The 27,931-nt window shown below is 45.6% G+C and overlaps 1 protein-coding gene across 1 annotated transcript in view; it reads left to right on the top strand.

Annotated features, from left to right (window-relative positions):
• Window positions 1-229: 229 nt before the first annotated feature.
• Window positions 230-27,931, top strand: part of FAM185A (family with sequence similarity 185 member A) — a 128,039-nt gene continuing 100,337 nt past the window's right edge. The window contains exon 1 of the mRNA XM_086967352.1: window positions 230-796. Within this exon, the coding sequence (XP_086823478.1) occupies window positions 352-796 (445 nt within the window). The 5' untranslated portion in view covers window positions 230-351. The remainder of the gene's footprint in view (window positions 797-27,931) is intronic.

Here is a 27,931-nt window from a genome sequence, read left to right as displayed (position 1 = left end):
CTACTTTTCTTTATGCACTTCGACTGCTGGTTCCACAATGTTTCTTTCTCTCCGCGTTGCGCTTGTTTTCAATATTTTTAAGGTTGGTTGCGCTTCTTTCCATAACCAGGCGCAAACGGGCTTATGTCGCTGTGCTTACTAAACAGTTTTTGATAGGACAGTCACTGAAGCTGCTCGTCATTGGATGACAAACTTGGCAGGCTCACGGGATTGGTTAGTACTTCCGACCCGAAGTTTCGATTTACGGAAGTGTTCTCCTAGGAATGTTGCTCTTCCCAAGAGTGGCAACATTTTTGCACATGTAGAAGAAACATAACCCTGACCCGTCTGTTATAGTTTCAGGTCGCAGGTATGGCTCTTGCCTTCCCCAGGGCGCCACTAATACCGGCGCTGAATGGCGCCTTGCAGCGCTCCATGCACATACTGCTAGGCAGTGCCACGGTCTACCGGCCGTCGCCCACCTACCCTCGCCCGCCCTGGGCCGTGCCCTGCAGGCTGCATGCCAGCTCCCCCAAGAACCTGCCCCTGAAACAGTGGACACTGGTGGTCAGTCCCGTCGGCCGCCTGCTGGTGGAGCTGCCTTGCCACGTGCGGGTGCGGGCTCTGGACCCTGTCACCTACCCAGACGGGGACAGGGTCTTCGTCACGGTCAGCGGGGCGCCCCGGCCTCTGCCGCAGGGGCTGGACCTCAAGGACCTCGAGGTTAAGTACAACGAGTCGGCCAAACGGATGAGCATCCTCTCTGAGCACATCGACAGCCAGAGCCAGGTGGAGGTGTGCACGCCTGCCAGGTTTGGTACGTGAGAAGCAGCAGAGCTGGAGCTTTAAGAGCATGTTTAGACCTTCACGCCTTCTAAGAGAGCTATAGTTCCAATGTGCTACTGTTTACATTAATATATCTAGCTATGTCTGTGACGTTTGGATCCCTCGTAGGACACCACTAGTGACACTTAATAAAACGCTAAGAAAACTGGGGCATCTACCTCAGTTAATCTTTGAATAACGTATAGTTCTGTTCATAATGACAATAACAAGGCTGCAATAAGAGAATGCAGCGAAAACATATGGCTAGGTAAACTAAGCACATCTGATACGGGACAAGCTAATACCTCTGGGATTATCCCATGTCAGATCCCACTCTTTAGTATTTGTGGCTTGATATTTTTATGTGTATAATATAGTGATCTGAACTTGCTCCTTCGTATGAGTAGCACTTCCAGTTTTGAGTTTTCCATTGATTTTAATTCTTAGGATAGTTGCATCTCCTTTTAGAAAATACTGAAAGTTTAAAAAAAAACACACACAAGACTCCATGATATACTTAAACCCAATCTGGAATTAGTCATGTTTTTAGTTTTATTATGGACTTGTTTCTGTCTAAGTTTGTATGTCTTTATTTCTCGTAACACTGCAAACAAATTAACAAAAACAAATTAATCTACCAACATATTCCGGTGCTTTATTAACATTTTTAATACTCTTATTAAGGAAACTGTGCTTTGGTGCAAGGGCACTTAACCTAGCCTAGAAGCCGAATATGCAAATATGTATCTTTGTTATTTGCTACCGATGATTGGTGGGTGTTTATTTGACACCATAATCTGTAGCTTGATCTTTGAGGCTTTTCCTTTACATATACCCTCATTAAAGTTAAATGATGAGGCTTTGGCTATACACGAGAAACATGGGAATTAAAATAAGCATTGGTAAAGCCAATATGTATCACCTTTGAGACTTACTGGCTTTACCATTTTTTAGTCATGTTGCACAGTATCCCTGATGCTATGCAGCATGTTTAAACAATTTTTTAAAAGCCGCATCATTTTGTAGGCGTGGTTAGCGAAAAGAAAAAATGCGGAAAATCCTGTTTTTATTTATTATTTTCGGAAACACCACGAGGTAAAAAGTGTTGGAAGCAACACAGGGAGCTGGTGGGGAGTAGAAGAAACATGGGTGTGCAGAAGCAACATGGGGGGTGGGCGGTGGTGAAAGCAACATGGGGGTGGGCGGTGGTGAAAGCAACACAGGATGTCTGTGGAGGGAAGCAACACTGAGGGTGTGAAGGAAGCAACATGTGAGAGTGGGTAGTGGGAAGCAAACAAGCAAAAGATAAACATTTGGCGCTGGTGGAGGAGGCGCACATGGGTGGTGAAAGAGCAACAGAAGCCAGCATGACAGAGGAGGAGAAGTAGACAAGAATGCACTGGGTAATAGACGTACTCTAGAAGAGTGCTTAAAAAGAAAAAAGTATTGCTTGAAGAGCGAGCATTAGAACACAAATAATGTGTCCATACTCCAGAGGAGAACAAACACATGAAGGGGAACAAAATCCAACAGAAACTGATAAGCAAGCAAATGAGAGTAACAATAAAGCCAAGAAATGATAAGTAATGGGCGGGCTGTAAGCTAACAATGCATCTTGCAACATGCAGCGCATGTGCTGTCTAGTACACAAGACCTAAAGAACAGAGGGGGATATGTACAAGGAAGTTGCAGAGTGAGGCGTTAGCCTACCTGGCTTAACGCCTCTAACTGCCACTTCTGAAACGCAAGCCTGCACCATACTTACAAGAATGTGGTGCAGCATTGCGTTTCCCCCTGCGATGGTGCTAAGCTTAGCAACATAGCCCCAACGCAGGCACCCTTGCACCATAGTGCAAGGGTGTCTGCTTGCAGGGGAGGATAGTTTGTGTAGGAAGGTGCCCCTTCCTGCACATAAACAATCCAAAAATGCCAGTCTGTCACTGTCATGTGTGCTGTTACATGCAGCATACATGAGTCACAAAATGGCATTGTTTTTAAAGGGTTGTTTATGTACAGGAAGGGACACCTTCCTGCACATAAACAATCCATGGCATTTTGCCTTTTTCCATGTGTGCTGCACAAGGCAGCACACATGGAAAAAGCAAAAACAAGGAGAAATAATGCATTTTTCCTCATTTCGCCAACTTAAGACCAGGTATTTTGGTGCTGCCTCCCTTGTATGCCACCCTTGTACATAGGAGGCAGCGTCATAATGAATGGGTGTTGCGGTGGAACGCTCACCGCAGCACTCACTGCCCACCCCTTTCACGCTAACCATAGAGTGAAAGGGGGCTTTATTTGCAAGGCAGCGTTAAGTCACGTTAAGTGGCTTAACGCTGCCTTGTAAATAAGGCGCATCCCCTATCGCCACCACATCGTCGATATAAGTGACATTGTGGTGGCGATAGGGGCTTGTACATATGCCCTAGAGTGTCTCTTTGAAATCTGAAAAATTAAAGAACGTTGGAGGAAAGGCTACCAGTTCAAATTGCTTGCTTAGGACTGACATAGCCAAGCAGATCTTTATTCCAAGGGTGGAATTACAAAGCTCCCACCATCCTAAACAATGATCTGTGATTAGAAAACAGTGCTGAAAAATTGGTTTCCATCTGCACAGTACGGCCACCCTCCTAATGAACCTTTGCACACTGAAGAATAGCTTTGGCAATAACAACCCATGTCCTGGCCTTATGTCAACCCTGGAGAAATCACTGATCATTTTCAACACCCAGTCCTCGAGTACTTTGGTGTTAACAAGACAGCTGTGTTTACGGACTGGAGAGATTTTAATAATTTAGCTATTTAATAATTTTAGTGTTGCAACGACTGGGGCAGAATGAAGAGTATGACATATGAGAAACGGCAATTTTTGAACCAACAACATTATTTAAAAAGGAGACAGGGGGCAGGCATTTTGGAGTAAATGTCTACAGTTACTACTTACTAGATCTTCCAAAGTTGGCAGGTATGGGAACGGAAGCACAGTGAGATTGAGTGATCTGCCCAGAATCACACAATCAATCGGGATTTATAAAGCGCAGCTAATCACCCGATAGGGTATCCAAGCACTTGCAGGCACTGGAGGCTTATTCAAACAGCCAGGTATTGAGGGACATTCAGAATTCCGGAAGTGAGGTGATGGTACAGAGGTGCGTGGGGGAGGCTGTTCCAGATCTTTGCTGCTATGTGAGAGAAAGAGCTTTCTCCACTTCTGCGTCAGTAGATAAAGGGAGTATGGGCAAGTGAAAGGGAGGCGGCGCATAGTCTTCTCAATGGTTGGTGGAAATTTAGGCGGCGGTTAATGTAGGTGGGCCCTTAGTTGTGTAGAGCCTTGTGTGCGTGGGTCAGGAGCTTGGATTGGCAACTGTTCTCTACAGGGATCAAGTGGAGTTTCCTGAGGTAGGGTGTGATGTGGGTTTGTTGGGGAAGGCTTAGGATGGGTCAGTCTACAGCATTCTGCATTATCTGAAGTGTCTGTAGAAGGTGTGCGGCAATTCCTACATAGAAGGCATTGCAGTAGTCCAGTTGGCTGGTGATGAGAGCTTGTGTCATGGTGCGTCTCGTGTGTAGAGGTAGCCGCTTGAAGATCTTACATAGCATGCTCAGAGAGAGGAAGCAGGTGGAGGAGACAGTGTTGAACTGTGATTTGATGCAGAGCTTGTTGTCAATGATGATTCAGAGGTTTCTGGTGTGGTTGGGAGTGGGTGCAGGTCCCAGGTCGGATGGCCACCAGGAGTTGTTCCATATGTCGCTGCTGTTCACAACGTTCAGTACTTCTGTCTAGTCTGTGTTCAGCTCCAAGCAGTTGTTCTTCATCCAGTTGGCAATGTTTGTCATGCAATCTGTTCGAACCAGGATTAGAATTTTAAGCATCCTTTGTCATCACAGTGGAATTACCAAGCTCCCACCTGGGTCCAACATAGAAGAGACACCTCCATCTCCCACCCTATGAGCTTAATGCACATTTCATCGGATGGCCAACTACCCCTCAACCCTTTCCTTTGTGTACAGTGCTTTGTTGTCATATTCCGTACATAGGAGCCTCCATCCTTCACAGCCAGCTCTTTTGACACTTAACTATGCCAGACACCTATGAAGAATGAGCGCGGATGCCAAATCTTAACTGATTTGCTTTTTTTTTTGTTGGAACCTCTGTATCTTTTTTCTAATCCGAGGGTCACCAATTGATTAATTAATCATTCGATTTATGGCAAAACAGCGTGTCTCTATTGCACCTTACAATGGGAACTTGTTTTACAAGGAATACAGTGTGTACTTACTGACCAAGTTAGATGACTGCACGTCATGCCTTTTTTTAGTATCAGTGCCAAACATGCAAAATTGTTTCATATGCAAGAGACACGAACATGATGGATGGAATGTGGAACAAAGCAAACATTCACTCCCAGTCAAGAGATCTGGGTTAAATCCATCATTCTTTTACTCACCATGCCACCCCAGCTTAGACCCAGCCATATGCAAATCAGTCTTGACCCTGCTCCTCATGGGAACAGTCTAGCCAGAACAGCCAAGCCAGGTCCTCCCTGGACCAGAAACAAGGGTCCTTGTACTGGTTTCAGGGTATCACCCCTCATCAGCTAGGCTAGCTTGACCAGCACACTTAGGACGAGAAAGCTAAAGACACACAAATTATGGATTTAGGGCCGAATCTCTGTACTGGGGTGAATGTTTGATATTGTTCAGCATTCTGTCCATCAATTGTTCTTTTTACATTGTTTCAAATGCAGTACCTCAATTTTTAAATGCTTCTGCTACAATAAAACGTTCTCAGTAAAAAACACTGCTGCTCTTTGGAACTAGGTCTGCTCTGTGGCTAGAGGGGTAGAATGAGTGGAGGGAAGTGTGTTTCTTAACCTCCGCTTTAGGTGGTAACTGCTGCATCTTGTGCATAGAGCCTTGCACTTCGAAGCAGCTGACCCCAGCAGTCTCTCCCATTGAGGAGGCCTGGGTACAGTGAATGATCCCACCCTCCCAGCGGAGAGCTCAGAGCCAACATTGATATAAAGATGGCCTTTTCTGTACTGAGCTATACTGGAGGGTGGCTGTGAGTCTAAAGTCCCACCATATACAGCCGTGAAGGCTGCCAGCGCTCTGGTTTTGATGATAGGCATTGTTTCCCATATGACTCGATTACTGATCACCACCCCACTGTGTTAGAAACGTGGAACGTTGTACATTACAGAACAATTTTCAATTAGAAACCTGTGCACGATGTGGCAATTTTTGGGCAGGGGCGGTATACATTTTATCATCGGAGATTGTTGTCCTATATGTATATATGGTGTCTTTTGAGTACAGTTACTGGTGGTAGAGGGGGTTAGTGTGACCCAGATAAAGAGTGAATTTGTCTGCTCGTCTACAGTTGTGGGGTTTTCCAAATGCCACACTTACTTGCCAAAGGCGCTCAATGACCGGTGCTATCTTTGTATCCCCATATTGGGTGCTGGGTAGGACTGGGACAGAAAATTGCCACAGGCACCAATATAAAACTGGCTCAGTTTAGTAAATCAGATAGTTAAAAAAAATTCCAAATTTTCAAAGCCGGGGCAGTTTTGAACTTGTAAGGAGAGGTTTTATAGGTGTTTTTCAAGACTGCACGTATTTATGCTTGCTACAAGCAATGTTTGTGGTAATATGTGGGAAATAAACAGTAAAAACTGTCCCACCAGATAATAAAACAGGCCCACAAATGTTAAAAAAACAAGCATTTGCAATGCAAAAGGTCTAGAATTTGCGAGACTTTAAGCTATTGGCATTGTAAATGACGTGCCTTTGAACTGTTTTGATAATTTTATTTTCATTTGTGGTTTTATTGAAAAGAATAAAGCATATAAATACAGTGACCATTTGCAACTCGCAGTGTACACACTTCATGAACAATTATAGAGCAAACTCACCTCATATTATACAAATTTATGACCTCTCTTCCATTGCTTAGCCACATTACCAGCCCAAGCTCCATCTCTCAAGGCCCACTCCCAGCATAACATTGACCTTCACTAGCATTGTATTACATCACGATTCAATGAATGGAATGGACCGCCATTATTTTTGCAGAGCATCATCCAATTTGTTTCATTTAAATAGAGCCTGCACCCTCGGCTTCCCCTTTTTCTTTCCCAACTAAATACTGCTGGTACTGTCCCCAGAAGCTCCTAGGGCGGCTCTGAGGTGGTAACAGATCATTATACAATTCAGATTGCGTGTGACAAAAACCATATCTTTAGACCAATCAGTAACTGAAGGCGCGGATCCCCGAACCCACCGCATAGCAATCCAGCATTTGGGAAGCAACAATCCCATACCCATGAGCTTTCTTGCCTCTTTCAGCAACTTCCCAGTATACCACAGCAACGCCAGCAGTGGGTCCATTGTAAGCGAAAGAATGATGATTTTGTTCAATGTTTTGAAGAACTGTTCCCAGAACTTCGCTATCACCGGGCACATCCAGGCAATATGTAGAAACCCTGCCAAGCCGGCCCCACATCTCTCACAGTCTGCAGAATTCCATAGGCCATATCGAAACCGTCGTACCGGCGTGTGATAGACACTATTAAGATATTTAAAATTAATCGGGTGATTCTTCCCATTGAGAAATCCGTGTTGTGTAACCTCGCAGCAATACCCCCAGACAGTGTCCTCGAGTGCCACCCCCAGATCAGTCTGCCATTCTAATCTGGCCTTAGTATAGTGAGTTCTTCTATAATCCTGCATTATATCATGGACAATAGAAACAATCCTTCTGGTGGTTGTGCAGCGCAGTAGGTGAGATAGTGCCCCCAGCTCGGGCAGCTCCGACATGTCATCGGCGCAATGCATGTCTCACTCTATAAAATTAAAAACGAGCAAGAGGTGTATATTCGCGCCCTTCAATATCGAACTCATCCCATCCCAGAGCGTTGCCCTCTGCGAACAAGTCTCCTACCTCAGTGATATCAAGCATCGCAAGAGCCTGTGCCACCCCTTTCTACCCGCTTATCGGCAGCCTATGACACTACTCAATCGGGGTCAGGGGAGAATATAGAATGGTGCTGCCTGCCTCTTCGCCAGATTTTGCCACGCATGTACCAGCGAGTTAACAGAGTCCAGGACACCAGTCCTCCTGAGGGGGGCCCGAAACAGTAGCAGTGAAAGGGAATCAGGAGCTGCAGCCACCTTTTCAATTAGTAAATGAGGCGGACACATTTCCTTGTGGATCCAGTGAAAAGCATGCAAGCCCTGCACTCCTCTATAATATACCTCTAGATCTGGAGCCCCCAATCCTCCAATAGAGTATGGCAATGTGAGAACGTCCCACTTGACGGGCAGCTGTTTCCCTGCCCAATCCAATCACCTCAATAGAGAGTGAATTGTCTTAAAAATGTGCCCAGGTAGCACAATCGGGATACTCACAAATAAAAATAAGAATCTGGGAAGTACCATTGTCTTAATTAAGGATATGCGTCCTAATAAGGACAGCGGGAAGGCTGCTCCACCTATCCACTTCTTCTAGTCCTGTGATTGCTTTGCTGTAGTATTTGCTGAGGACCAGTTCTGAATCCGAATGTAGTTGTATGTCTAAATAACTGATCGGGTCAGACGTCCACTGAAGGGGGTAGTCCAGGCCAACAGGCACCATAGCTCTTAGTTCAGTTGATTTTAAGTCCTGAAATTTCCCCATACCGCACAACCTCATCTTGGATCAAGGTCAGGTTGGTCTCCGGGTCCCTAACATACAACAGCATGTCATCACAATGAGGTTATATTTAGGAAATGTAATCCCCCTAACACTGTGAGATTCCCGTAAGGCACATGCAAGGGTCTCAGGCACTGAGGCACAAAGCAGTGGGACAACGGGCACCCCTGCTGAGTGCCTCTCCATATTCTAAAAGGGGTTGTGACTATGTAACCATCCGAGCAGCAGGAGAGCTGTACAGCACCTCCATCAATCTAAGGAAAATTACCCCTACCCCCATGTGCCTCAGTATTGCATACACAAAATTCCATTCCAAAGAATCAAAGGCCTTTTCTGCATCCAGAAAAACTGCTGCTGCTTTGACCTCAGGCTTAATGTGTTGTATCACACCAAAAACATTCTCAAATTGTATGACAAGTTGCGCTTTGGGAATGCTCTGGGCCCACCATTAACAGCACCAACGGGGCAAGCCGATTAGCCAAGATCTTTGCAAAGAGATTAGTGTCAACATTCAGGAGTGATAAGAGCCTAAAGGACGAACATTTGTTCGAGGTTTACCTGGTTTTAATAAAGTGACAAAAGAGCTTCTCTCATTGAGGGGGGACATCGTCCCATCCTCCCCCATCTCCTCGAATAGTGCAATCAAATGTGGGGTTTGGAACTCCTTGAATTCTTTATAAAATGCTACGGTGAGCCTGTCCAGCCTAGGAGCGCCCCCTACTCGCCTATGGTGTCGTGCAGTCAAAGTATTTATTTATTTTGGCTGGCGTCAGATAGGCTCTATGTGTTATATAATACTGGATGAGTCGGAATCTGGCATTACGGGGCTAGCGTAATCCCTGATTTCGGGTTGACCCAGGTAAATACCCCCCAGGCATGGGTTGTGAACCCTGCTACATGAAAGTGGCCCTGCAGGCACCTGCGTGTAAGCATACTACTGCCTACTGGGAGATGGGACTATTGTAATAGTGCTATGTCAATCTTATTCCTTGCTAAGTATGCAGCTTCCTTTCACAACTTTATAAAATCATTTAGAACCCTAATATTCCAGGCAAGCAGACGGACTCTGCTTCCGCTATGCTCTGTCATGGCAATGCACCCCTGTCATAAATGTGATGTCTTCATATATCCTGCTCCACAAAGTCCGGTCCAGGTGATCACTCGAATCTTGAACGACAAATACACACTGTGTGTTCACTGCATAGTCAAAAAGAACAAAAACATGCCCCCACGCCATACAGGCACCAACTTGGCATGGACGATGCAATCCCCCACCCTCCCCCCCCCCCAATCCCCTTTGCACTCTAGTGGAGATTACAGAATTAAGATAACTATCACAGTCTAATACCATGTGATGGGTAACACACAGGGGCGGATGTTACCGGGGATACACTTAAGTGCGTTTGAATAGAGTGAATAATCGCAACCATCCTCTTATATTGAGCTCAAAACCAGAATGCTGGGTGCCACTAAAGCAAGGCTGGTTGCCACCAACAGTCATGTAAGTCCCATAGCAGGTTCGGGGTACGTCTACGGCAATTAACAACAAAACTCAAGACCCAGTAAGTGTTCCAGTAACCAGTGATAATTCAATCAATCAATCATTCAGGGAATTGTAAGCGCGCTACTCACCCGTGACGGTCTCAAGGCGCTTGGGGGGTGGTTCTGGTAGATAAAGTGAGCAACCCGATAAACCTTTGGGGGCTTGGGTACAAACGTGATAGGATGGGTAGAATTGTCTCCAAAGGAGTTTGTTGTGCTAACTAAGTTATTTTACTTATGTAACTGAATTGAAAAAGATAACTTAATTACCCTGGGTGAAGTTAATTAAACAAGCTTAAATGAGCATTCATAAACTAGACTAAACAAAACAATACTTGACATAAGACAAAAACGAATAGACATGTGTATAGGCAAAAGGTGAATTTTATCAAAATTGAATCATCAAGGGAAAAATACAAAACATAAGGAATCAGCAAAACTGGAATACAGGACAAATATAATGAAATAAATCAAAAAATCTCTGTAAAGCCTGTAAGTGGCCTATCCAAAAAATAAACATTATGAGAAAATCTTCTTTGGATAAGGTTGAGGTCGACGTTTCGGTCTTTATGGATAGCTCTGCAAGACCATCATCAGGACAGTAGGCAATTAATATTTGTAAATCCCTTAAATCAAAGACTTTAACTCCGTATGGTGGAGACAGGTGATTTGTTATGCCGGGACAGAGGTAAATCTCTGAATTCACAAGGAAGTTAAAATTTTAGGGTTTATTCTTAGTTGCTTGTTCAAGCCGCATCAACTAACGTGCAGAGAGTCACAGATAGAATTCAAGTCGTCTAGCTTGGACGATCTGTAAATGCGTTGGGGAAGGCAGGAACGCGAGCAAATCAATCCTCACAAGTTTGTCGAGGAGATCACAATTAAACGCCAAGTCGCCAGAAATGCGCGATCTGTAGCAAGTTCTCAGTTCCAAGGTAGTAGGTAGTGTGAGCCGTCACTCTGGAAGCAAGCTCCACAAAGTCCGGTCCAGGTGATCACTCGAATCTTGAACGACAAATACACACTGTGTGTTCACTGCATAGTCAAAAAGAACAAAAACATGCCCCCACGCCATACAGGCACCAACTTGGCATGGACGATGCAATCCCCCACCCTCCCCCCCCCCCCAATCCCCTTTGCACTCTAGTGGAGATTACAGAATTAAGATAACTATCACAGTCTAATACCATGTGATGGGTAACACACAGGGGCGGATGTTACCGGGGATACACTTAAGTGCGTTTGAATAGAGTGAATAATCGCAACCATCCTCTTATATTGAGCTCAAAACCAGAATGCTGGGTGCCACTAAAGCAAGGCTGGTTGCCACCAACAGTCATGTAAGTCCCATAGCAGGTTCGGGGTACGTCTACGGCAATTAACAACAAAACTCAAGACCCAGTAAGTGTTCCAGTAACCAGTGATAATTCAATCAATCAATCATTCAGGGAATTGTAAGCGTGCTACTCACCCGTGACGGTCTCAAGGCGCTTGGGGGGTGGTTCAGCAGTTCAGTTCAGTCAAAGAGCTAGATCATGAGAACCTTCCTGAAGGCGCTCAGGAATGGGGCACATCTGATGTCGATCGGGAGCTCATTCCAGGTCTTGGCTGCGAATTAGGAGAAGGATCTTCCTCCTGCTTTGGCTCTGTGGATGCGTGGAGTTTCGGCAAGGACGAGGTTGGCGGATCAGAGGTTTCTTTTGGGTGCGTGGAGGCTGATTCTATCACTGAGGTATTGGGATCCGGTGTTGTGTAGGCATTTGTATGCGTAGGTTAGTATCTTGAAGGTGACTCTCTTCTCAATGGGAAGCCAGTGGAGCTTCCGCAGGTGTTGGCTGATGTGCTCGTTTCGAGGGATGCCGAGGACAAGTCTTGCTGCGGTGTTCTGTATCGTATCGTCTGGAGTTTGCAGAGTAGAGACTTGTTTATGCCGGCCTAGAGGGTGTTTCCGTGGTCCTGCCTGCTGGTGAAGAGTGCTTGGGTGACTGTCTTCTTTGACATTGGGGGGGGTGTCCATTTGTAAGTCTTACGCATGATGCGGAGGGTGTTGTAACAGCTGGACGGCTATGACCTGTCTGTGCATGGAGAGGGAGGAGTTGAGTATGATGCTGAGGTTTCAGGTGTGGTCCGCAAGGATCGGGGGCTGCCGAGGGCGGTGGGCCACCAGGTGTTGTTCCATGCCGATGGGTAGGTTCCGAGCGATGAACCTTGTTGGACTCCGCAGTTGATTTCTGTGGGTTGGGCTGACGAAAGGGGGGTGGTCTGACCCTTTGGCTTCTGCCGGTGAGATACGATCGGATCCAGTTGAGGGCGTCGTGTAGTCTGGCTGCAAGTGTGCATTGTGAGATGGTGTTGAATGCTGCTGACAGGTCGAGTAGAATTAGGGCTGTGGTGTGGCCTTGGTCTAGGAGGGTGCGGATGTCGTCTGTGGCAGCGAGTAGGGTGGTCTCTGTGCTGTGGAATCCAGATTGGGAAGGGTTGAGGATGGCGTTGTCTTGGATGAACCTTGTCAGGTCTGCGCTGACTGTCTTCTCAGCGTCTTTTGCCGTAAACTGGAGGAGAGAGATGGTCCAGTAGTTCTTGAGGTCCGTGGGGTCAGCTGAGGGCTTTTTGAGCAGGGCCCTGACTTTGGCTCATTTCCAGTTATCGGGGAAGGTGCCGTTCTCGAAGGTGGTGTTGATGATGCATTGTAGTTCGGGTGTGATGGTGGTGGTGGCACTGTGGTAGATGTGTGATGAGCAAGGTCTACGGGGGCCCCTGAGTGGATGCCTTTCATGGTTGATGCAGCCTCTTTGGTCTGGCTGATGTTGCCAGAGGGCGGTATGGCTGCGGCATCAGGCGTATTGTCGCTGAAGTTGTCGTAGAGGTTTTTGATCTTCAAGTGGAAGTAGGATCCAAGCTTGTCACAGAGGTCCTGGGAGGAGGTGATGTCCGTGGCTTTGCTGTGTGGCTTGGTGAATTCTTGGATGACGCTGAAGAGCTCTTTGGTGCTGCTGGAGTTGTCAAGGATTTTGTTGTGGAAGAAGGTTCTTTTGGTGGTTCTGATGCGTTGATGGTATTCTGTCATGGCATTTCTGTAGGTGGTGTGGTTTAAAGGTGTCTTGCTGTTTCTCCAGTTCTTCTTCAGACGTCCTCATGTGCGCCGACTTCTTGGAGGTTGGTGGTGAACCAGGCGTCTTTCCTAGGGTGTTGTTTGTGGTGTTTGCGTAGTAGGGCGTAGTAGTTGGAGATCCAAGTGTAGAGTTCCCTGTCTGCGAGGCTGGTGTCTGTTGCAGCGGTGGGGATGTTGCGGTTGAGGGGGGAGTTGAGTTGTTCCTTGGTGACTTTGCTCCCGTACCTTTGGGGGGCGCAGAGAGGGTTTGGGTTTGTCGGCGAGGAAGTGTACGCAGTGGTGGTCGGTCCATGAGGGTTGCGTGGTGTGACTGAAGTTGACACTTTCCTCCAGCGAAGATGGGGTCGAGGGTGCGTCCTGCCTTGTGTGTCGGTGTGGGGACGAGTTGTTTTAGTCCAATGTTGGGGAGGAGGGTGGCGGAGTTGGGGTCATTGAGGTTGTATAGCTTATAGTCACTGCTGGCATGCCAGCGTTGCACTTGGCCTCCAGACAGCTACAGCCATCTCTTAGGCATCCCAGTCAGAGTATATTGTGTACCCTACCTGCTTGTAGGATACATAAGCAGGCCAGCTCACCGGCCCAATCTGACTTCTCCTCCAAGTCGTCTCCTGACACCTCCGGTTGCTCCTCCACCGTTCATTTTCTGGCCTCCGGTTTAATGCACTCCTTAAGGGCCTTCTGTAGTGACATGGGGTCTGTGAAGATTCTTGATGTTCCTTTCTTCATGACCCTAAGACTGGCCGGGTACAGCATAGCATAGTCGAACCCAGGTTCCCACAGCTTTCGCTTCAGAGGTGTAACCTGCTGCCTCGCTTTCTGAACTTTCATGGTGAAATCGGGGGGATAGTGAGAGGGAGGACCCCTCAAACTGCAATTCCCGCAGTTCTCTAGCGTGTTTCAGTGGGGCGTCCCTGTCCCTGTAATTCAGCAATTTAGAAATCACAGGTCGGGGAAGGGCACCAGGTGGAAGCCTAGGACCCAAGGAGCGATCGGCTCGCTCAACAATGAACATATCTGAGAATGTATCCCAGCCCATGAGGGTCACCAGCAACTTTTCAACGAAAACCTTCATATTTCCCATCGCCGTTGTTTCAGGCAGCCTGTAATTCGAATGTTGCTGCACCTTGACCTTGCCTCCAAATCTTCCGCCTTGTCTTGCAGGGCTGTGAGTATTTTCCCCATCTGTTTTTGCACATTGTTGGTCTCCATTTGGGCGTCTTCAACCTCAGACACTCTTCTCTCTGCTATGTCGAGGCGCTCTGCATGTTTGTCAATGCGCTAGGACATACGGTCCATCCTGGAGGCCAGAGAGTACATTTTTCCGTCTATGGTGGATAGACTCTTCTGCAGGCTCCATGGTGGCATTTCGATGTTTCGCAACCACTTTACCTGCGTCATCTTCTCTATGGTGTGACTTTCGTTGCTCGAACTGCAGCTTAGGCTGTAACTTGTCAACTTTACCCATAGTTCCTGCAGGGCTGTCCAACTTAGCACTGGCCACTAGCACTGTCAGGACGCAATAAGGGGCCCTAGCGAATTCAAAAAGAATGAGGGTCGCACACCACCCTCAGTGTTGCATAATCTAATAGTCTGTGCCCTGGAGACGCTTAGCTATTCCGGTCCACTACAACTTCCTCCGTTGCTGGCCAAGTCGGATTTTGCACGCCTCACAGGCCCATAGGTAAGTAGATGCGTTGTTCATTCAGTTCCCATTTGTGTAGGGCCATATTTAACCGCTTATTAAGCGGCCTTGCTTCCCCCTTTGCAGCCGATATCATGTAGTTCCCACCCGCTGGCTTCTTCCTTATCTGGCCCGGTGTTCAATAGTGCCAAATCCACAGAGGGTAGAGTAGGTAGTGTACGCAGAGACTGCAGATACATACCCTAATGAGGCACTCCACGGGTGATCAATGACATGATTCACAAAGTCGATGAGGTTTTGTTGATTTATTCAATATTGTTCATCAAATGTTTTTAAACTGATATTGACAGCATATCAATTAAAGCAACGTTATTCCATTAGACGGGCATATGAACTTCTCCAATGCATTTCGGGCGGGAATGCCCTTTGTCACGGAGTGCTGTGGAGGAAGACAAAGGAGAGTGGGTGAGGAATAGGTGAAGGGCCGGCATGATAATGGGGAGTTACTTGTGTCTATCAGTGGGGGAGTGCAAGTTAAACAAGCATTTGCAATGCAATAGGTCTCGCATTAGGGAAGTTTGAGCTATTGGCATTGTAAATGGCAAATATTTTATTTATGTGTTGGTCTTGAAAATAGGGAAATTAATAGCTTTGTCACTTACAATGCCAATAGTTCTAACTTTCGCAAATGTGACATCTATAGCATTTGTAATACAATATGTGTTGTATTTACATGACTTAGATGTATTGATATTACAAACAACAATGGATTTTAATTTTTTTAAATAATTAATACTTAAATAAAAGTGATTGTAATTTATGATGGCAATAGCTTTAACTTTTGTAAATAACTTTTGTGAAGATTATGTTCAGTGTATTGTGTGTGTGGGGTTGTGTGTTTGTGGGGATATGTGTGGGGAGGTTGTGTGTGTAGGGTTGTGTGTGTGTGGGGGGGTTGTGTGGGTGTGTGTGTGGGTGGTTGTGTGTGTGGGTGGTTGTGTGGTTGTGTGTGTGGGGGGGGTGTTGTGTGTTTGGGGTGTTGTGTGTGTGTGGGGGGTGTTGTGTGTGTGTGTGTGGGGTTGTGTGTGGGGGGTTGTGTGTGTGTGGAGGGTTGTGTGTATGGGGTGGGTGTGTGTGGTGGGGTTGTGTGTGTGCACGAGAGTGAAACACAGGCCGTTTGGATCAGAGGCACCTCATGTAAACACATTTCAAGGCTAAGAAGAAAAAAAAGAAGAGAGACCAAAGGTAAGTATAGATTCAACAAACCCTGTAGATTCAAGGGTCGAATTCTTGAAAACAGAAAGCATACCTGTTAAGTCCTTCTGGCGAATATGCATCCAGGGGCCTATCCGTGTCCAGAGGGGTCCACAGAATGCCAACAAAAACCCGGGAATAAATAAGGAGCTGAATAGAGAACACCTGTAGGGGTTTCTGACTGATAAGCGTATAAAGCTCCTCCTTCCTATTATACCTGGAACACGTCCGATGCCATATTGGGTGTATAGAAGATGTAAATACCAGCAGAATAATGCTCACTTAAAATACGAGCCTTGCACAAATTATCCCAGTGGGTAGCGGATGAGGGTGACAATACTATAAAGACTTAAAGACAGTCTCGTAGAAGGAACGCATGTGCGTTGGCTTCAGCGAGACCTAAAAAGGAGCCGCCTGAGTAGTGCTCTTATTTAATAAGTAATTTCATTAGGTGTTGTTTGCTACCCTTTAAAAATAGAGCTGTAAACGCCTGCAGCTTTTAAATGCAGATCTCCGGGTGGTAAGTGTAGGGGGAGGCCAGGGAGATTAAGTACAGTGCTGTGGCGAGGAGAGGGGGGGAAGGAAAACAAATATGCTGGAAAGCAGTCCTCTTATTTAATTAGTAGCTCACTTGTAGTATGTAGCAGCCGAACTCTACATAGATAGCTCGATATGGCTGCAGCCATCTCACGACGCTCCGGGCGGGAATTGTTGGAGGAAAGTAAGAGACGATTAAGTGTAGTTGAAGCAACCCCCCTGAAAGGACCATCCTTTCAAATGCTGCGCAGATCGTTTGGAAAAGGAAAACAATGCAGTCTGAGATGATGGTAAAAAAGGAGCCGCCTGAGTAGTGCTCTTATTTAATAAGTAATTTCATTTGGTGTTGCTTGCTACCCTTTAAAAATAGAGCTGTAAACGCCTGCAGCTTTTAAATGCAGATCTCCGGGTGGTAAGTGTAGGGGGAAGCCAGGGAGATTTAGTAAAGTGCAAGTTGTGGCAATGAGAGGGCGAAAACGAACTGTGGTTTGCATCGCTGATCCTTATCAAAGGAAAACAAAAATGATCTGCTGAATAGGTGCACAGGTGCCATTTTAAAGTTAATGCATGGCATGGTGGGCTATACATCCCAAAATATAATAATCTGATGAATAGGCGCAGTGGCGCCATTGCCAGTGGAAGCCACTTTTCGCTGTAGGGTTCATAGGGAGGTGAGCAGTGAAATCCGACTACTGTGGCTGCAGCATGTCCCCGTCTAGACTGGTTGGGACAGCTCTCGAGTACCAGATCACACAGATAAAGCAATTCCAGTGGGTCTTGAAAAAGTTGTGGCTGCACAAGGTGAGTCGCTGGTCTGGTACCAGGTGGCGGAGGGTGAAACATAAGCACATAACTGCACTAAAAAGGTAAACCAACAAGTACTAACGAACTGCTGAATTCAAACTACTCCTCTCAGATGTTGAATACGGGAGCTGAGCGGCACAAAAATGAAAGGCGCATGGCCACCTCTGTGAAAGTGAAAGCGTACATGACGCGCTGGAAATAAAAATAAGCGAATGCTAATGATGAAGTCCGGTGTGCTGGGCTGCTTTAAAAACATGCTCTCGGCACTGTAAGGGTGTATAGTAAGGAGGTTTTAGGCAGGGAAAGAAATCCCATTGGAGAAGCAGCGAAAAATGTAAATCTTGCAAAAACTCTCATACTTATGTAGAAATATAAACTTTCTACATTTTGGTAGCCGTAATTATTTACATTATATGAGTATCCTTGGAAAACGTTGCCTCTTACAGATTTTCATGGGTGCTTTTTAATTTTCTTTTGAATTTCAAGATTGTTGGAAATGGGTTCCAAGCATAGAGAGTAACGCAAGGAAAGAACTTTCCAAACTCTTTGAGAATCTGCCCCTGAACTTTCATCCAGCCAGGCCAACACATTATCATGAACATTTTGAATTGCACTAGGATTCCTTTATCAGGATCACACAACCTTACATCCAGTACTAGGCCATGGGGGGGGCATTCGCTTTCATTCCCGTAAAGTGGCTGCAGACCCAAATGAAGGTATTACGAAAGCAGCGCTGGTTTCGGCCGCATCTTTAGATCCGCGAAAGTGATTCTTGAGTTAACGCTTGCTGCTGACATCTTGAAATCACAAGTTTATATCCTGCCAGTTCAGACTCAATATTTGCACGAGATTGTTAAACTGAGAACAGTTACATTTGGTAGCAATAATATTTGTGACGTAGTGTGCTTAGAAGCGACAGAAGCGTTCTAAGTAGCGCTATATAACAAATAATTATGATCAGCACCTTGAGCTTGTCTCATTCTTTTAGTGTAGTGAGCCTTGGCCTCGGACAGCAGAACGTGCTGGAAATAAAAACAAGCGAATGCTAATGATGAAGATGAAGTCCGGGGTGCCGGGTTGCTTTAAAAAACGCTCACTGACTAAAATGAAGGAGGTGTTGTGCAGCTGCACTGTCTGGACGGAGAAGAGCAGCGCCATGTGTGTGGTGTTGACTGCAAGGGGTGCCGTAAATAACAATAACAAGCACACGCTAATACCAGAGAGACAGGAGATTAGAAACGCGCGCACGCGGCCGGCTCCGATCGCTTTCCTGAGCGTGCGCGTGCCAGTCTCCTGTCTCCTGGGAAGCAGACCTGGCAACTATAGTATCGCGCCTGCGCGATGCATATGGCTTCGCCATATGCATCGCAGGCTCGAGACCTAAAAACCGAGTGGTCTAGATAGTGCATGAAAAATATCGTGAAGGGAAGGAACGTGGAGGAAATTTAACGCGTGAGGCTAAAAGGCAAAGAACATAAACGCTAGCGCGTGTCGAGTGGTAAAAGCAGCTAGGACTTACTTCATATCAAAGCGTAGCGGGTTCCACTATTCAATGGCTGTAAGGTCGGTGTCGGGCGTGGGTGTGAGAGGAGGCTATAAATGACTTGGAGTGAACAGCGATGAGGGACAGGGGAGCTGTAGAAATTAACAGGGGACTAAGGGTCCCATTGAATATAGTTGCTACCTGTAATGTACATCTTTATTTGTTTATCTGTTTGCATTGCTCCTTATTGCTTCCACTTATCCTTCATGTACCCCTTGCCTTCCCACACCGTTCCAACACTTTCTGACCCTTTGATATGAAGTAAGACACAAGTAACTCCCCATTATCATGCCGGCCCTTCACCTATTCCTCACCCACTCTCCTTTGTCTTCCTCCATAGCACTCCGTGACAAAGGGCATCGACTTTGTGAATCATGTCATTGATCACCCGTGGAGTGCCTCATTAGGGGATGTATCTGCAGTCTCTGCGTACACTACCTACTCTATCATCATTTGGTGTTTGGACGGAAAACACCACCCTTGAGAGCACCCAGAACTTTGCAAAAAACTTTCAGAAGCCCAATTAACTTGTGCAGTGCACCACCTACCTCCTTCTTCTTGTCAAATCCACAGAGGGCCCAGTAGCCTCACCTCCGATTCAGCAACGCCTGTTGCTGGCTTGTCCTCGGTCCTCACTTGATCCGATCTACCCAGCAGGGCAGCGAGCAGGGCCTAGTCCTCTCACCTCGACAGGACTCTGGCCGCTATTTCCGCAGACCCGTCCACGTGCTCCACGGCTCGTCCCAGGCCGGAAGGCACCGCAGCCCAAAGCCTCTGTCAGTCTGACCAGCTGTGCTCCCTGCGGCCCCCCAGTACCTTGTAGTAGGCCTCAGAGTGCATCGGCTTCCCACCAGGCACCTCAGGATCTCTGTAGCAGCAGGCCCGCCGTGCTCCCACATAAGGACTTTAGCGCTCTCACTTCAATGCCGTACTTTAACCCCACGTCTCGCCGCAATAAAGATCTTGGCAGAAAGCGCACTCCCAGCACCCCAGGCGACGGCAAGTAGCAGGTCTTTCGCACACGTAAATGCCAGGATTCATACAGGATAGTCTAGATGGCTTGCTGAGCTCGCTCAAGCAGTGGACATCTTCGAGCCAGGCAAACTCCGCCCCCCATCTGTTTTGATAATGAACTCCTAAATAAAAGGCATTGTCATTTACTGTGCCAATAGCTCAAACTCTTGTAAATGTGAGACCTATTTCATTTACTTTGAAAGTGAAAGCACGCATGGCGCACTGAATGTTGCAGGAAAGCATGTCATGCCTGATGTAGGAGAAACTCATTAAAGAAAATAGTGGTTACAGACTAAATAGTCCATACCAGGGGTCTCCAACCAGTAGCTGGTAAATTACTGTAGCTCCCTAGCTTCCCCTGAGTAGCTCACCTGTGTGTAACCCAGAGTATTAAATTAGAAAGCTTCTGCTTTGTTGAATTACTATACATAAAAAAATAATTGAAATTATACAGCACTTATATTAGTAGCAGTCAATGTGTTTCATTGAACATAAGTAGCACTCACTACAGAAAAGGTCGGAGACCCTGATACATACTGTGTAACAACAGAAGTAAAAGGGCCAGTCCTCATGGGAGGTTACAAATGAAGACAAGGTGGTACTAAGGAGGGACTAACAAGCCTATTAACGAATCAGGAACCAGCATTTACAAAGGACAATAACGCAAGTCAATGAAAAATGTAGGTGAAGGTTCAAGTCCATACTCGAATACATCATGCCTCCCAGCGCATGCGCTGCCCAGGCTCGACCTAAAAAACCTACCCGCATACTGGCTTATGAGATCAGCCCCTCGGTAGCTGCCTGCCTGTTGTCCTATAGAGGCAGATCTGTGGTATGTTGCCTATATTCCACCTTTATCTACAGCACATGTTTCACTGGGCCAATCAATGGCTTAGTCAGCAGGAACTGTAGATGTTGGGGTGAGCCACAAATTGTCTCACCTTGTCTGCAGGTGCGAGAGTGTGGCACTGCTCAACCCGACTCAGTTCCGCGGCTTCTTTTTCGCAGGACTGCGCTGTTTTAGTGAGGGTCGGTTGCATTGGAGTAGCCCAGCAGGTGCAGTAGCAGTAGCACCAGGGCCCAGCGGCATGAGGGGCACTGTGCTTCCATAGTTACAGCTGTCTATTACTGTAAGGGCACAGGAGGGTCATATTCTTGCTGCCATTAGGGCACTAGAATGCAGTAAATGGTTTATTCAGACACACTATTGGCCTCCAGCGTACACAGTGCTGAACACTACAAAGCAGCGGAGGATTTAGCTGGACAAACTGTATGTGCTCACAGGGTACACAATGCTGTACATTACAGATCACTTACCTAGGCATTGTGCATGTGCTTACAGTGTGTACAGTGATGTGTGCCTGAGATCAGGGTATGCGGTGCTGTGTGCTAGAACTTGGCAGAGGATTGCCCAGATATACTGACTGTGCCCACATCATAAACAGTGCTGGTACACAACAAAGCAACAGAGGGTTCAGCTAGATATATTACATGCGCTTGCAATGCACAAACTGCTGTACACTACACTACACTACATCTCCTTGTGTTTGCTTTGTACACTAGAGAACAGCAGAGATTTTAGCCAGACATATTGAGTGTGTTGATAGTGTACAAAGTACGGTACAGCAGAGCCTCGTATAAAGAGTGCACTCACAGTGTACACACTGATGTATGCTAGAGAGCAGCAGAGGGTCTAACATGATATTACTAGTGCCCCACAGTGTACGTTGCCGTACAGTAGAACGCACCCGAGGCTTTATCCATATATAGTGGGCTCACAGCGCTACAGTGAAGTGCCTTATTGATGCATGTTGCTCCACATTAAGGAGCAGAAGAGAGTAAATATCTCTTCAGCTCTTTAATGTGGAGCAGCATGTGAGCAAAAGACACAGGGAGGTTAAGGATTTACAATTCAGTCGAAAGTAAGTCAAGCCCTAAAATCTGGTATTCTTCAATCTCTCTCCAAAGGGCTAGCTTTTTATAGGTGAATTCCACTGGAAAAAAAATCTGTTTTCATGAGTTGATTGAATTATTTTTACACAGGCGTATATATTTACTGTACAGTAGAGAGCAGCAAAACATTTATCCAGGTATGACATGGTTATTTTTAAAAAAAATATTATATTTATTGCTTTTTCAAACAATACAGAAACAGAAAACATAGTGAATCATATAGACCATTACACTACAGCGTTCATCAATCCAATTTGGTCAGCAGATCACCATTAAATTACATGGTTATTTACTGTGCTGTACACCAGAGCATCACAAAAGGCAGGATGAAAAAGTTAAGAAGAGGGTCAGCAGAGAACAATCTGAGCCAACACCCGGGCAAAAAAGCAACGTGGAGGAAGCTGTGGAGAAAGGCATGAGCGAGACAGTCAAGAAAACACAAGCGTATTGTAAAGAGAGATAGCTGCAAAATACATGCATTCTCATGGAGTGCTTAACTTCAAGTAAAAAAGTCGTGCTTGAAAAATCTATCAGTGGAATAACACAGTATTGCGTTCATGCTCCTTGGGAGGGATAACACAAGAAGAGCAAGAAAAGTTAACGATAAATCATGCAACAGACTGAGCACGGGCAGCTGAGGAACTGGCTCCACTGCAGAAATGCAGTTTTGTCTGACAGACTTCTTGCCAGTTGCACGTTGCAAAGTGGATACAATTGCCACCAAACCGTAAATAAAACATGAAGACAAAGTGTGACAAAATCTCTGCTCTGTCGGGAAAAGACAATTATGAGTTGGTGTGAGGAATATTCGTATCAGGCCTGGAAAGCAGTGAGATCCGTATCAGTGCTTTGGAAATTGCTCCATCGATCTGTAAAAAATAAACCCACTGTTATATTGATTACTAGCAATTAAAACAATTTGTTATATGCAGCTTCCTTTCAAAGCTTTTTGTCGTGAACAGCTGAATCAAAATCTGGTTAGTCACTGCTGTGGCACAACAGTGGGTAACAGAAGTGGTTACTCACTGTGACATCGTCTGAGGAGGCTCTGCCTTACCCTACGTTCTACTGCCTCTCCCGGGTGTCAAACGACCCAAGAGATGTGGTGAAGTGGCAGTGGCATTTTCATCTACCTTCCTCCTCTCCCTGGTAACCACACACCCGAAAAAGACAGACAAATGTGGGCAGCGTTATGGCTTTCATCCACTCCCATGTCAGCATGGGTCTCAGCTGACCAGAGCTGCTGGTTAGCACAGAGTGGGCTGTTTTGGACAGATAGGGGATGGGGAGTTACAGAGGTTGGTGACCGAAGTTCACCTATTCATGTTTTTATTTAAATCTGGGTGTGGGTGGGTTATTTTTCGTGGCTGTTGGGGTAGATGGCAGGAGGTCAGGTATATTTTTTTTCAATATTCCCAGTGAGTTTAAGGGGGTTATGTTTAGGTTGGGGCTGGTGGTTGTCAGGAAGCCTTGTATTAATTGTCCAAGTTTGGGCAGTGGTGGGTTTGGGTGGGCAGGAGGCCAGTTTTTGTTTATTATTATTATTTGCCATGCAGGCTATGTCATTTATGGCTGTTCCATAACTCCCATGCCACTGGTTGTATGTTTGATGGAAGGGTTGATGAGTTGTGGTGGCATATGTATCATAAAATTATAGATGGCTCAACAGTGAATAATTGTTATGTTTTTCACATTGGGGTTCTGAGTGGCATCATAGAAACTCAAGCATCACTATCTTTGTCTACCTGATGTCCCTCAGAACCTCTATGAGCTGTATGACCACTTTTGAGTGCTGAGACTGTCTCCCTTGGTTTGTTTCAGCGATCAGTGGTGGTCAAGTGATTGTGCCTACTAATTGTTAAAAACCGGATTCTGAGGGCTACACACCCACAGGAAAACTGGTTTGGCAACCGTTTCCCCCTCTATGAGTACCAGAACAAAAGAGCAACCCTCTTGTGTGTCCACCGTTTGCCCTTCATAGGTGACATCCCCTTTGAAGATCCGCCTTTTGGGCTCTTACCCTATTTGGTCTTCATGCCAGGGAAAGGCAGAACCTCTTCCAATCGAATGCCCATTGTGTTCCTTCCTGAGAGTCGTTCACATCACAACCTCAATTCTGCAACCTGAGATGTTGGAGAACCAAACCGTGTTGCAATCCCAACTGTTGGAGAGCTAAACCATGGTGAGTGGAGCCCTGAGAGGAGCAGAAGAGCAATGCCAGTGAGAACCACTGCTAGGAATTGACGCAGTAAAATAATGGAGCACTTGCATAGGACTATACATTTCATCTGACACTGTTTCATTTGCATTCTTAGCTCTGCTGCTTTGAAAGTTTGTCCTTAACATTGCTAGTTTCCGCCCGAACCAGCAGGAAACAATAACTGCTCTGCTTTCTGCCAGAGCTAAGGTGCCGAAGCGTGGGTGTAAATGTCTCATCTGCTAATCTAGATGGATTGTGTCACACTCTGCCTTGGCATTTAGAAGGACATGGGGAATCCACCCCTGCCTCTGTAGTACTGCAGTATTTCAGCCACTAATTAGCAAATCAGTGTGATACTATGAGGCACATTATAACTTTTTATTGGCCGCGTTTTGCCAATATATTTGGTCTTCGTATGGCGGAATGTCTCAGTAAGAGAGGAAATTCGTTCCAGTTATAACACGATCAGCCTTCATATTGAATCAAGCATTGAATTTTGGCAAAACGCGACATTGTTGTTCCCTGATGAAGGGCTGTTTAGTTACGCCCGAAGTGCATTGGATTCAAAAGTAACCATGTCGCATTTATAAACATATGAAAAATCACGAAATTGGAATATGTGGTAATTAAAAAGCAACTGAAAGTGTGTGAAATAAAGAATGGAATAGTTTGCAAAATAAATGGTGTTTAGAATCCTCATTCTTGCATCGAGGAGAAACAGAGTGCCCACAGGGATGCTTCTAGTACCCCATTAGAAGCGCGTGTTTATCTATGTATTTGGCGTCCAGGGACGTCGGACGTCTCTTGTGGAGCACTTTTAATGGATTAAAAACCGCTCAAAAACACACAGCTGTGCACCTGCCTCAATTCTTTCAGCACCAGGCATACATGTGACATCTTGAGAATTTTTCATCCTAACAATCCTGGACCTGTGGAAGATTCAGGAGAAGGTCTGTCCTGCTACTTGAAGGACTGCTTTGCTGTCTGAAGAAGGAAAATTGGACCTGCTTGTCTTTATCCCAGGCTACCCAAACTGACTCAAAAAAATTGGCTGACCTCTTGTGTGAGCTGCAGGCACACAACAAGATTCAGAGGCCTGCTTGCAACTGCCTAGCTCAGCAGCACTAACTGGATCTGCCTGTACCTGCCCGAGAACTGCTGTTGACCTCTGCTTGAGTGAGTCCTGATCCACAGGTCCTGGACTATTGGCTGGCATCAGTGTAAACTCCTCACCAAAAAAGAGGTTAAAATCCTAAAGTTTGAGCTACTCACAACCCATAGTGACCTCTTCACACCAAGAATAGACCCAACGATAAGCTCCAGCAGGACCTGCCCTTCACGCCTGTAGCAACATTCCTTCAGGACCGGCAGCATGAGACCTCCTCTTCGTGCAGACATCCGACATCTGCAACGATCTACCAACTCAAATCTACAGTAATGACCGGCTCCTTGCGATACAGCAACGACCGCCTGCAACACTTGACCTGCTGCCTATGCTGGCAGACTCCTCCATGCAGCTCCATCTAACAAGAACAAAACTCTTTGCGTCATACTTGAGAAAGTAACTCTTCACTAGGACTAACCAGGTCCCTGTATCTTAGAATTTATTTTATTTGTATGATACGGAACGCCTACGGAGGTCCACGTAATTATATACGAAAGATACATCTAAAATGCATTTCTTCCGAGAAAGAATTTTCCTATATATAAAATCTCCTAAAAGCATTTTACCATACATACTATATACCACATACAGGAGAAAATAAAACAATATTATAAAAAAGCAAAGCGCAGAGTGCAATATACAAAGTGCAAGTAGAAACAGATAGTTCCAAGAAATATTACAGCGCACATATTCCCAAATGAGGAGTAGAAATATTACCACTTAAAAAATAACATTAACTTTTCTAAAAGGTAACCAAAACAGATAAATCTTGTTATCAATCATTTCATTTGGTGGGACAAAATAAATGAACGAGCCTCAAGGCCAGAGTGAATGTTATGTTTAAGGAATAAAAGGCAAAAAAATAGCACCTAATCTTTTTCAACTCCGGACACACACATAGCATGTGATTTAATATCTTTTGGTAACACATCTCACAAATTCTCCCCTTTTTCTGTATTTTGTCCCAAATACCAGTAATTTCTTTTGAGGGCAATAAATGCAGTCTCAACAAGAGCATCAGCCTTCTGACTCAATGAGGCAATTTCCAAGTTAAATATGACTGTCATATGTTCCCTAAAGTACCACAGCAGACCACATCATTATGCGACTTTGGCTAACTTAAGGCAATTTATCTAGCCAGACTGACGGTGGACACAGAAATCTTTATATACACCTTCAAAGTGGGCTTTAACATGGGGGTATCGATGTCAAGGTTAGCCCACATGCATTGTGTGCTCACTCAAAGCACCTAAAAACTGTTGACTGCTCTTTCAACTTAAAGAACATTTCGACTCTCAAGGTGGCGGCAGTGTTTCTTCACCCCCCCAGAGGAGAGAATTCCCCCACCTCAAAATCGCTGCCAATGACGAGATATTGAGGAACCGAAACCAAATTCAAAGGCGCAAAGCATGAGGAGCAGTCAAAGTGTTTAGATTGCACATTTGGTGCCAAATTCGACCTTCAGTCTTATCAAAGGAAAGCCATTAGCTCATATCCAGCACCTCAGCGGCATAAGTCAAGGAGGGAGGGATTTTGACCCTAAAAACTGACAAAACATGCCCAAAATGGCATCTATCGCAGATTCTATAGAATCTGTGCAGTGCACTAGCCTGGGAAAAAACCCTCCTTGCTCAGTGCTTTATATGTTCTGTATCCCGCCAAGTTTTTGAAAAGACCTTTCCAAGGTATAGGTAAGCATCAACCAAATCAAGTTTTTGAGAATCCAAACACCTCTTTATCCGGAGTCCTTTCTTACAAAATATCAAGATCTTACTTTTGGCAATATTATTTTTCAGGAAGTGGGCTTCTGCATGTTTAGCAATGGCTTCCAAGCGGCGTTGCAAACCTATCCGCATTAAATCAAAAATGGCCACATCATCAGTGTATAATAGAGAGCCAACAGACATTGTTCCAATTCTTGGGGCATTCCCCCTCAGGGAATTTAAGGTGCCAGGGAGATGAGATATATTTAAAGAAAACAAGAGAGGGGCCAACAGGAAGCCCGGTTTAAGCCCATTATGTGTTCTAATCTTACGAGATAATCCCGGAGATCCTCCCATCAAGTCTTGGCACTTGTAACTCGATAATGAGCCCAAGAAGATAATGAGGGACACTCAAGAGAAGAAGCTTTCTCCACAGTGTTTGATGGCCCACTTTATCAAATGCTGTAGAGAAATCGATGAACGCAGTGTAGATTGGCATAACCCGAAGGAAGACATATTTCTCTACAATAGTCTGGAGGGCCACAGTATTTTCTAAAGTATGCTTCTTTCTAAAACTGGCTTGTTCTAGGGGTATGATATTCTGATCCTGGGCCCATTGGCGTAAATGGCGAAGAATGCTATTTGCAAATAATTTGCCCGAGGCGTTCAGCAAAGTAATTGGTCTAAACTGGATGGAGATGTTTTAGGACCCTGCTTATATAGAAGGCCTACAACACTCCCCTTCCAAAAATGGGGGATATTCCCAGTTTGAAAACAGTAATTAAACTATGGGACAAGAAAGGTTCCCCAGGGGACAGCCTCTTTTTTGATTATCGAAATGGGAATTCCATCAGGGCACTGTGAACCTGATGTTCTAGCATTCTTTTTAAACCTCACCATATCCTCCCCTGAAGGGGGGGCATATTTCATTATTGCCCCAGTATCCCACTTGTGGTCCATTG

Source organism: Lissotriton vulgaris, chromosome 1_1 (genome assembly GCF_964263255.1).
Source record: "Lissotriton vulgaris chromosome 1_1, aLisVul1.2, whole genome shotgun sequence".
Classification (NCBI taxonomy): domain Eukaryota; kingdom Metazoa; phylum Chordata; class Amphibia; order Caudata; family Salamandridae; genus Lissotriton; species Lissotriton vulgaris.
The sequence above is the reverse complement of the archived record's forward strand: the minus strand, read 5'-3'. Positions and strand labels throughout refer to the sequence as shown.